The sequence below is a fragment of the Phalacrocorax aristotelis genome, chromosome 1, assembly GCF_949628215.1.
Source record: "Phalacrocorax aristotelis chromosome 1, bGulAri2.1, whole genome shotgun sequence".
Taxonomy (NCBI): domain Eukaryota; kingdom Metazoa; phylum Chordata; class Aves; order Suliformes; family Phalacrocoracidae; genus Phalacrocorax; species Phalacrocorax aristotelis.
Genome location: NC_134276.1, coordinates 150472930 through 150485009, shown reverse-complemented (window position 1 = coordinate 150485009; position 12080 = coordinate 150472930). Strand labels below are relative to the sequence as shown.

Genomic DNA, 12080 nt, shown 5'->3' with positions numbered 1-12080 from the left:
TACTTCCAAGCCAAGTATGACAATAAAGGAAAAGATGATGGCTAAACGTTTGGGAAAAGTGCCATCTCTGGTAATTGCTGGTGGGTGGACTTCTCTATGTAGTCCAAAGCACAGGAACCTGCAGTACAAGATTGGAGTCAACAGAAAATTAAACCAAAGTGGAACCCTTAACAAGAATTTTTGTTTACAACAGTCAGTACTCCACTTAAAAAAAAACACACACACAAAAAAACCCAGAAAACAGTCTACTTCCACTGGTGTTAACCCAGTTGGAAGTCTGACTTTTTCAAAGTTCCTTAGAATTTGCAAAATGAGATAGGCGATACGTAAGTCAGCTCAAGTAAAATGGTCGTGTTACTTTACATTGTCACAACAGCAATTTGAAGCAGCAGAAACACCACCAGCAGTCTCCAACCTTCAGTCTGTTGGCAATGTTTTTTCCACAAGATTTTATGACTTTGCTCAAAGCCACAGGGAATTAAAGTTAAAACTGATGGGGAGGGCAATGTATGATGTTACAGCTCACAACCTGTTCTATACTGTTGCATATAGGGCAGCCAGGGCAGCAATCTCTGTTGTAAATACAAACTTCCCTAGTCAACAGAAAGAACAGTGAAATATCACAGATGTTGGAAGTGCCAGGTTACATGTGGTCAGTTTTGGAGTTTTAAAACATACCCGAGAAATACTACTACTGTTTTGCATTACACAGCTAGCCACCTCCACCTACTGCTAGCACAACTAAGGGCCAGTTCTTTCCTCTTGTGGTGGTAATCATAACAGCATCTTTTCTCCACTTACCTGAAAGCAGCTTAGAAAAATTGCTGCTGATGATTTCTATTGCTGCTACAAAAGAGCTCAAAAGATTAAAACCAGCATTCCCACTTCACACACAGCTCACAGTCTCTTGGGCCTCCCTGTCACTTCACACATACATCTCTCGCCTTCTCAAAACAATCTTTTGCTTTCTCAGTTCTCCTACCAGATCCTCATCAACATAATGTTGAAGGAGAAAGGTTCTGCTTTGGTGTCCCATCCAGCAGCTACTGCAAGATCTGCTTACTGTATTATTTTCTTATTTTAACAATAGTCACAGGGAAATGCTGGGGCACTAACCCAAACGTAGAGCCGGCTTCACAACAGATCTAAGGTACATGCTAGAATAAATGATGTAACCAGTGCTCTGAAAAGGCACAATCTGAACTGCTGCTAAAAGAAAGTATTAAAAACATGCAAAATGTTGGATGAAATATGCATGAACACAGACACAAGTAGCATGAAAGTTCCCTAAGTAGGAAACATGATACTTCATAAGTATATTCCTTAAAGTAAAGGAATGGTAGAACTTATTTATTTCAATATTTGTTTTTTTGTTTAGATACCTTTTAAACTGCAAATACTACATCCTATTTAAAACAACATAAACAGATCTCTACGGTTTACCCATATTGAGATTTAAATCACGTTTGGAAGTCTTATCCAAATACAAGGTGATGTGTCCTTCCCAGTGTTTTCTTCCCTGCGTTTGCCTCTGCCAATTTCAGTTTCTTTTCAGCCTTCTGAAGGAGGAGCATTTTACTTCTTTCAGCCGTGCTCCATCCCAGCTAGCTTTTCCACATCCACAGGTTTCACCTGCAGATATTAAAAAGTTACATCCTCACCTCGTGTAAACAAACAGGGTTCCCTCCACGTCAGTCTTCTCCTGAGGAAAAGGAAAATTAAGAAAGTTGAAATCAGGGCAGCGTTTTGCTAGCTGTCAGTGAGCCCCCTCTTTATCTCTGTTTCACCATTACCATAAATTACACACCTCTCACCTAAACCATGAAAAAATAACTAAACCCAACTTCATTGGCTGGTGGCAAGGGGCTAGAGCCAGCACAGGTCACCGTGCAGCTGACCCAAGTTTTACGACATGATACGAAAAGGCTAAAGGCTGGACGCCATGAGACTAAACACTGCTACACCTAAGGGCCATACGCAGGGCAGACTCAGGGATAGGATTTTCCAAACGGCGCCTGCCCTCAGGAGCAACGCCCAGGACGGGTAAGGGGGAAATCACACAAAAGGCAGACTGTGCAGGTTCTTCAAACACAGGCCCTAAGGCCCACCATTATAGCAAACCAAGAATCACCCACAAACAGCCAGAACATTAAATTACCAAAAGATTCACCAAGGTAATGACTTTTTAAAATACTAAATAGCCTTTTTAGTATTTGTAACCCCAATACACTTTTGTACACATTTTGTTTCCCTGACAGGTGGTCAGATAGGAGAGGAGCGCCTGAGGCTGAGGCCCAGGCCCAGGCCCAGGTTTAAGCACCCATCTCCTGCAGCCCCACCCTACAGAATAAAACTTTTGCAGCCTTTCAAAACTCGCTTCCCCGGCACCATGGGGCTTCTCAGGCTGCCCAGAGGGGCTGAGCCAGGCACAACCTCTCACCCTGCCCAGCAAGGGCAGGGAGCCTCAAGGACCAAGGGAGCCCCTCTGCACAGCCCTCACAGGCACCCTCACACCTCAGCCATGGAGGTTCACACCCCTTCCTCCGCCTTCCCGCCACACGGGGAGGGGCGGGGCGTCGGGGAGGCCCCGCCCCCCGCGCCCGGGGTGGGCGTGACCGGATCTGGCCCCTCCCCGCCCGTCCCGGCGGAGGGGGCGGGGAGGGGCGGCCTGACGTACCCACTCGTTGGCGCGGTGCCCGAAGGTGTAGAGCGCCACCTGGCTGGCCACGTCCACGATGCTGCTGATGTAGGGGTCGTGCTGCTGCAGCGCCGCCAGGCTGATGTCCAGCCCCTTGCCCAGCAGGGCGGCCCCGGCCACCGCCGCCGCCATTTTGCCTCCGACAACAACACAGGGTTCCTAGTAGGCGCAACTAATCCAACGCCGAGAGGAAGGGTGGTGACTCCCGCCCCAGTCGGAGCGAGAGCGGGCGGGAGAGTCGGAGCCCAGCCCGCCGCAATCGAGCGCCGAGTGCCGCCGGCTCAGGATTGTTGCCGTTGGCAACAGGACAAGCCGCGGAGAGGGACGGCCGGCGTCGCAGCGCCTCCCCCGGTAGCCGCCCGCCTCGGCTGGCCGGTTTTCCCTCGGTGCTGGCACCCTACGCTTTCAGGCCACTCCCTGCTGCTGCGGTGGCCGCTGACTGCCTTCCTTTCCGGGGTGGCAGCTGCGCGCCCGAGGAACAACATGGCTCCCGCCGAGCTGGGCGGGAATCGCTGGCAGGGCTCCCTGCGCGCCCACCGTGCGCCCGTTAGCCTAAGCGGGAGAAGGTGTGGTGCGCGCCCCGCCGTGCAAAGCCTCAGGAGAGCGGGCAGCCGCGCGCCAAGTGGAGCTGCAGCCACGTGGGCTCGGCCTCGCATATGCGTGGCGGCATTTGGGCTCGCTGGTGCGCCTGAGGAGGGGCTGTACATGTGAGACGGCGTGAAGTTGGCTCGTGTATCTGTAAGGCTGTGTGTGCTTGCTGTGTGCTCACACGTGCACCAAGGCGATGCATGCACGGCACTGGAACAGGAAGAGAAGTTGGTTCAGATTGATGAATATACACTGTATTTGCTAGCGTACACTCACAGACTTCTGCATAGAACTTAAGGGGAAAAAAACATGAGTGCAAACTAAGCCATCAAACATCCGTCTCATATATATATATACACACACATACATGTGACAAGCAGCTGAAACATAAACAGCATACTATGATATGGAGATACGCAAACAGCAGAGGAACAGATGGACAAGACCATCAATTTAGCTGCCATATTTTCCTGTCAGACACACATATTTATTATTAATATATTGATACCAACAGTTTACAGCAAATACATGAGCTAAAGCTCATCTGTGGCATGCAGATCAACTCAATACATACTTATATTTAAAAGATTTGCTTAACCATCCAGCCTGAACCCCCTGTTGATATCCAAAGAAAATGGAATTTTTTGCTAAGCCGTAACAATGAACTATGTGAGCTTGGCAAAACAGAATTTGACAGCCAGAGAAGGCAACTGAGAGATAGGGAAGCACTTATTTTATGACTATATCCTTGAAGAGAGCTGAGAGACTGATAAAAGCAAACATCCCGCCTCAGAAGATGCTGAGGACGTGGTGATAAAGTGTAGAGTCAAGGAGAACAGCTAACTGGGATGTTGATAAGAACTAAAACAAGATGTCCTTTAGGTGAACTATCCTCATTATAATACTAAAAATCATGACCATAGGCCAGGAACTCCCCCCTCAAATAAGCAGCCCCTTACTCTCTGAGCATGCATGGTAAATTTAAAGGGAGTTGTACCTTAAAGTTGAACCAAGAAAGAAATTAACCAATTATTGGCTGAGGGGTGTGAATATTAGCTGTGACTGACACATTTAACTATAAATACCTTGCAGTTTCTTGGGGTGGTGTGCTAGCTTTGTGGAGTTATCACCTAGTACCCATCTTTGTGCAAAAATGAAATTAATAAAATACCTCTGCTCTGTGTGTAGTTTGGTGTTTTGCACACACTGGGCGAACGAACCTGCTTTTTGGGATAACACTGTGAGAGGAAATTGTTTTGACTTCATCACCTCAGACTGACATAGCAATTTTGGAAGGAGTTACCACCTTCTGTATATAGCAGCAGTAGGGCAATATATTTCCTTCCAGAGAATGGGATACCCTGGAAGAACTAAAGGCAAAGGTAATGAATGCTATTTTGTTGGTTTGCAATATCCCCGACAAAACAGTTTTTAAAAGGGCAGTAGCTGGACGTAGGGAACGAAGACTGCCGTTTTGTTTTCTTCCCTCCTTTTCACTCCAGGCCAGATGGAGCCTGTGGGATAGAGTGGGCAGTAGCGTCTGCTCCAAGGACAAATGGGCAAGCCCAGATGAAAAAGCTTCCATACTGAGAAGTGGGGGTAGGAGACAACTGAGAGACAACAAGCTGGGAATTCATAGTATTAAATGTAGGGACAGTGGGTCTCTTGAGTGGAGTAAGGAATGGGCCTGCTCTCACAAACAACAGAAAGAGAGACTGATCTTTGGGACTCAGGAGAGAATATGCCGGTTTTGTTGTAGTCCAGAAGGCCACTAAAAATTGCATTACTAAAAAGAAAGACCTACAGCTTGCTCTGCAAGTGTATAGTGAAAGAGGAAACCTTTATATGTACCCTTTTATTATAATCTGTCTCACTCTTAGTTTCTCTTTTTCTAAAGCCACCTTGTTTCAGTTGGAGCTGTAATGAAACACAGCTTTAGAATTTAAAAGGTTTTTAAGTTCTTGATATATTCATGGTAGGAAAATGGCTCTAAGGAGTTCCATTCCAAAGCTCTGTCTGACTTACAGATCCTGTAACAGCAAGGAAGGTATATGGGCTCATGATGGACAAGGGAAACTGCTGTCCTCGGTCTGGAAGTGACCAGAGTAGAATGGTAAAAAACCCAAAAAGTAGTAACAGGGAAAGAGGATTCATGTTGCTCAAATAGTGAACAGATGCACAATAATTTCTTTTTGCTGATTAGATAGTCCTCAATTCCCAGTTTCCAGACACACCTAACCACATTCTTCCTCACGTGCTGGAGTTTCTCATTACCATCTCATCTCCAATTCTTTGCCAATTCTCCTGCTTACAAAAAGTCCCAACTTGTCACCAAGGCATAGAAGTGTCAAACTCTTGGAGTCCCACTCCTGGAGTTTCCCTTTCCAGATGCCTTTGTGCCCTCCAACGATAAGGCTTACAAAAAAGGTGCCCTGCTTTTTTTTTTTTTTTTTGGGTGGTGGTGGGGAGGGGAATGAGGGAATAAGTCCCATAAGGAATAATGGGTTATAGAAACTGTATTTCAAAGGCTATCAATTTGAACTGAAAATAGTTAGTCATAACTGTCATTGGGTAGGAGAAAGCAGTGTACAGAATTTTGAAGATATATTGCAGCCCTGTTCCAACTGAAAAAAAAATGTTTGAAGCAGAAATAAGGTGTCGTTCAACTTTTACAACTTACCTTGTTTCTGTTATTGCCCCTTTTGTCAGGCCAAGTAGTACCTGAAGCTTTGCACATTTGTTATGTTAGAGAGACAGACTGACTGCTCAAGTGTGTCTCCTGTGCCCTTCTGTTGACATACAAAGATTGTAGAGTGTCCTGTTTCCTTGAGCTCCATGGAAGAAAACCCAACTGTGATGTTAAATATCTTGAAGTAGGCCTGTCAAAAACTTTGCCTGTCTGTTTTTGGTGCCCTGTTTGTGGATGCTTCTTTAGAACTACCTCCCTCCTGAATTACTGTGTCCCTTTCTATCACAGGGGGACAGACAGTTCCTTAGCCCTGTGTTTTGAGTCAGCGAACCTGCCAAGCTTCTGATCAGGCCCTTTTATATTTTCTGTTGCACTGTGAGGTAGCTTCTGCTGGTTCCAGCTGTTTTGCTACATAAGTGGGATGTAATTGCTCCTTCCATTTAGCCTGAAGTAAAGGTACTTAATAAAGCCATTAGTTCTGCCCTGCTTTATGGAATCACTTGATAGTAGACCAAAAATTTTCCAGTGAAACAAGATCTTGTTAAGAAGAGAAACACTGTGAATTCTCACTGCATCTTAGAAGTTAAGGACATTTTAGCAAAAATGTGACATCTTAAAAAGGTTGATTCCTTAAACTGCAGTTATTTGCTTACAGTCAGTAATCCAGTAGTCCATAATAACTATCAAATCAAGTTAGAATGATTTTGCTATAATTTGTTTATGAAACAAAGTAATTTTCTAGCTTTCAAAATGTCATAATTTCATGAAGTATACAATTAGAATGTCACATTTTTGTCTTTCACCCACTTGGATACTATTCTGTTAAAAACCCCCATACCTATGCTTTTGACATGGTATGAAAGGCATTTTGTATAGGTAATATCCAGACTGATTTTAGGCAAAATCCACACAGCATGATGTTCTTAAGGTCTCCATTAATAATAACAATTAAGAAGGCCAAACCTTTTCACAAGGATTATTCAAACAGTTATTAAGTCTTTGCTTCACATTCAAGAATCTATGGCATTTGTAAAGACTAAGCTGTGCCTCCTAGAGCAAATTATCGACACCAAGGATATGATTTTATGTGGATATATTTGGTGGCACTGCTGGGCGTATGTAACCCCCATCCCAGGTCCCAGACATGCAGTCCTGCCGTTCTGGCACCTTGGTACGCTACTGGCACAAGTGCATGTGTGGCCACAGTGTGAGCCAGTCAGACTGGGGAAATGAACTGATTGAAAAACAAGTGTTCATACTGCTGCTGAGATCACAGCCTTGGCTGGCTGCTTTCCTGCCTGTTCACATTCAGTCCTTTCTCTAAGCAGCAGTTTTTTAATAAGCAGCAGGAATCCCTTGATAAAATGTAGTGTTGAGCACCTCATTTTCTTCACTTCCTCATCTCCAGCCCCTTTGGAGTTTTTATTACACTGTAGTTGCCTTTTCCTTTTATTCCTTCTCCAAGGCTGCCAGAATTTTCTGCTCACTCTGACCGGTGGCACAACTGCTCTCCCTGCTAGTGGAAAGGGTGCTGAGGCACGATTAATAAGCTTCTCTTACCCCATCCAGGGCCACTTGAATATCTTTGCGTGGTGCTTTCCAGCATGCCAGCTTCCTGGGGAACAGTGGGTTGCTCTTGTGGAGCCAGGATGATCCCACAAGGCTTGGTTACCCATGCTCCACATATTTCTGGGGATGTGCTCACAACTCTGTAGCATGGTATCTCTCACCACTTGGGAACCAGTGCCCCTGTGGTTTGTGCTGGAGGCTAGCTGCATCCCTTCCCAGGCACTGTTGAAACGGACAGCCTTTTCAGACCACGTTTATTACAGGCTCTCAGTAGCTAGCTTTAGAGTGCTTTCCTCATGCTCAAAAGTTGAAACAGTTTGTTGTACTGTTGAGCCACTTCTTAACTCCAGTCCTAATGGTTAAAGCGATTTTAGTCTTTTTGTTAGTAATGTGTTACCTGCTGAATGTTCCTTACGAACCATAGGGTCAGACTGCATGGTTTCATCTGGTGCAGCTATTAAAAAAATATATCTCTGCACTAAAATTAAATCTGGTTACTTTAACTCCAGTTCAGAACAACTCTTCCCCCCCACCCCCAAATAAACTGCAGCCCATTAAGTTATTAGCATGCATGTTTGTGTCTGTAACATTGCTCCCTGGTGAAGTTTATGAGACCGTTTTGAGATTTTCTGCAAATGTTAGTCCACACAAGAATGAATAGTATTCTTTGGCATTGTTGGTTTTGAAATTCTTGTATTATACGTACTGTGTATGAAATAATTAACTATAATTTACTCTGATTTTCAGTTGAAGGTTGGGGTTTTTTCCTGTGTGTAAGAGCCTGGGTTTTTACCAAAAGACTGTTTCTTTCTTTGACTTATATTTTGCTAAGTGATTCTGGTAGTAAGTAACTCTACACCTTTTCTTTTGCTATACCTTTATTTGCAAGGTACTGAGCTTTACCTTTTTTCAAAGGCCCAGCTTCTGCCAATGGCCTAGCTGGAGGAGAGCTAAAGGAACGTTCCCTACTATCATTAATTGAACAACAGGTTTTTTCTTTCTAACTTCCTAGGTAGACATTCTTCTTCTGGAGTGAAGAATTCTTTTTGATTTAGCTTTAATCACTTTTCTGAGGGCATAATCTGAGCTGAAAAAAAATTTTAATACCAGAAAAGACTATTTCAGGAGGAAGAAGGGGGAATTATAGTGAATTTGCATTGAATTGTAGTGTAATACAGAAAAAAAATCTTTCTTGTGTGCACTTAATCAGTAAAAATTCTGATTTTTATCAGTGTTAGATTTTCAATGTTTTAAGTGACTATATGATTTCAGGGTCTTATCTTTCAGTAGAGCAGAAATGAGAAAATGATAAACCTAAAAACAATTTTTGTGTATGGATTTTTTTTCCCCAGTTGTACTAGTTGATAAAATAAAAGTTGTTAACTTTATCCATTAACTTTGCCTGACTGCTGTAACTATACAAGTGCGAATATGATTCTGTCAGATCTCTCCTTAATGCTGACAGTATTCTAAGCATAGATTGTTGATTTTCCTGTTAGAACAAAGGAAAAATACTGTCAAAACTTGTTGGTTTTTTTCACCTTGTTTATTTAATGTAGCAGAAATTGCTTACTTTCTTCAGTAATATTTCTCATAGGGTTTAACTTTACAAGTTCCTTTACACTCACCCCCATACTACTTTAATTACAGCTAAAAAAACAATGGACACTGCATTGTATTATGAGAAGGCAACCATTTTGGGCCAGTATTTGAGTTCTTCAGTAATTTTGTTACCACAACTGTATGTGCTTAGAATCAATAACACATTGTTGATAGCCACCAGCTTATTTCTATCCTGATAAACTGCCATAGACTGTTTTAATCCATCAGCTTTATTCTTTACACAGATGATTGGCTTGACAAGCCACCAAAATGCTGATGAGGGTAGGGCATTCCTGCTATTTCCCATAGGTTAATACGATATAATAGCAATTACATCTTACCTAAGATAATACCTTTCCAACCACGTTTTTCTGGTAATCACCATTTAATTTGGCTGAGTCAAACACCTGTAGCCCTAAAAGAGCTATTTTCCAACTAGTTACAGAGAAGATGGCCTCATTTAATTAATTCCTAATATGAAAAGTTCCATTAAGTAATTACACTAAGTCAGGACCTCATTTTTACACCTCACCTGGCATAGGGGCTCTTGCCATACTAAGGAAATGGAGTCATCCCAAAGATGTGCTACTGTTGCTGCTATAAAGAAGCTGGTAGCAAGGCTGGGAGAGTGCTTGAGGTGTCTGGTTAGGGGCTAGGATAGGGAGTTTTGCCTGTGGTGGTAAAGTATATTTTTATGAAAATGAGTTCTGTACATTCAAATCAGCTTTGTTGTTGTTGTTGTTAATTGATGAAGTAAGAAGAAGCTCTGAATAACTGTTATACCTGCAACTGTTACAGTGTTACTTTATGAAAAACATTTGCATTATGGCCTTCTCAACTGACAGAAGTATCTTCTTGAGTTTTTGGCTATTTTTTGTTTGGTTGGTCTTTTTAATGAAGAATGTTGGTGTTTAATAAAGAGTGATAAAGGAGTTCATAGCTTTAGATATAGCATAAGTGAATGAAGTTAGAGCGTTGTAACAATACTGAATTCTAGAAAGCTACAACAGATAAATGATAATATAAGGAAGGGTTCTTAAAGTTGAAATAACCGAGTAAGTCAAGTGGAGTTTCTGCCTCAAATATTCCTCCAATCTTTTATATTTTTGAAAGCTGCTTTTGAGAATTGCTATGGGGAAATTCTTGTGAGGCTAATGGATATTTCATATCTGCTCCTGCAGGTGGTAAGAGCTTGTGAATGTTCTCACAAATGTATGTATCTTCTGTAGTTACAATAGCTTTTAAGCCTAACTTTACATGTCTTTTAATGTGAGATCACCTAACTTATAATAGCATGATCTTTACATTTTGGTATAATGCTTTGGGTGATCATTTTCATTTGTTACTGGATTTATTTGGCTAGCAAATATCAATGAGATATTTGGTTTAAAGCAAACTTCCTTTCAAACTGAAAACTGAATTTTTTTTTCTTTTGTTATGCAGCATGTTGCAATAAGGATCCACAATTACCTCTATGCTTTAAATGCAATTACTTGCTTCTTCCTGAAACTTAAGAATGCTTCATTTTGATTTTATTTCTTCATTTTGATTATTACTTGTGTTGCTCTAGGGTTTGTGGATATGGGAAGAAAGCCTGAGTAGAAAAAGGAGCTCAGGTTTGTGTAACTGTACTAGAAGATAAAACTTGGTAACATTTGAAGAGTTGCCCTTGGAAACAATGAATGCAGTCTATCCCTGCTTTTTACGAGGGATGGATTTGGGCAAAGGCACCTTCCAGCAGGCAGCCAATAGAAGATTTAAGCACTTTGAATGAGATTTTGAAGTGGAAACTAAAGGTATTAGCACCAGTAACCTCCAGTGGGTATCTGAGTCTGGGTTTATTATGGTTGTGTGAATTTGTTTCCCCGGGTGAATTCTGAGAGCTGTGGAGGCGTTTGGCAGTCCCTCTCCTACAATCTGATTTTGTCATTTTTCTGGGATGCTATGCTATGCCTTGTGCCAGATTAAATTTACAGATGTATTACCTTGTTTGACAGAAACATGAGCTACATGGAATTTTCAAAGAAAAACTTCTATAAGCAGTAACAGGCCAAGGTTTCTTTCCTCCTCTTATTTTTCCTGCTGGCTTGCCCAAATCTGTTAATTTTATTGTAATCCTACGTTAATCTTATAAATATAATTTTCAGCTGAAATCGCTTTGCGATTTACAATGAAATTGCTGTGTCATTTAAGCACTAGTAAACCTAACAAGAAAGTGTGAAACTAAAACAGGTTCAGGACATTTTTGTTAAGTGCTTCTGCTGTTTACTCCTGACTTACTACTCAACTTTAAGGAAAAAATCTTTCTGAAACATCTTTACCTGGCTTCTGAGGGAGTTCAGTTATTAACAGATCAGATAATACAACGTATTTCATGGTACACTCAGAATCACAGAATGGTTGAGGTTGGAAGGGACCTCTGGAGGTCATGTTGTTGTCCAACCCCCTCAAGCAAGGCCACTTAGAGCCCAAGGAGGTTGCAGTATCTCCCTCATTGGAGTATTGGAGGTCCTGGGCAACCTGTGCCTGTGCTTGGTCACCCTCACAGTAAAAAAAAAAATTTAAAAAGTATCTCCTGATGTTCAGTGGGAACTTCCTGTGTTTCAGTTCAGTTTCCTGTGCCTATTGCTCTTGTCCTGTCATGGAACACCACAGAAAAGGGCTGGCTCTGCCTTCTTTGCACCTTCCCTTCAGGTATTTATATATTTATATATATATTGATCTTCATGAACCTTTTCTTCCCTAGGCTGAACAGTCCCAGATCTCTTAGCTTTCCCTCATGGGAGAGATGCTTCAGACCCTTAATCATCTCTGTGGCCCTTTGCTGGACTCTCTCCAGTACGTCCATGTTTCCTTTGTGATGAGGAGTCCAGAACTGGACATAGTACTCCAGGTTTGGCCTCACCAGTTCTGACTAGAGGGGAAGGATCACCT

The 12080-nt window shown here is 42.5% G+C and overlaps 2 protein-coding genes across 2 annotated transcripts in view; one reads left to right on the top strand and one right to left on the bottom strand.

The window, feature by feature from the left end:
- The window catches only part of DCP1B (decapping mRNA 1B), a 46930-nt gene extending 44045 nt beyond the window's left edge, over positions 1–2885 (bottom strand). Inside the window, exons 1-2 of the mRNA XM_075115721.1 lie at positions 2678–2885; positions 1662–1702 (exon numbers count right to left, since the gene is read on the bottom strand). Coding sequence (XP_074971822.1) covers positions 1662–1702; positions 2678–2830 — 194 coding nt within the window. The 5' untranslated portion in view covers positions 2831–2885. The remainder of the gene's footprint in view (positions 1–1661; positions 1703–2677) is intronic.
- Positions 1–12080, top strand: part of CACNA1C (calcium voltage-gated channel subunit alpha1 C) — a 488252-nt gene that overhangs the window by 10671 nt on the left and 465501 nt on the right. The window lies entirely within an intron of this gene.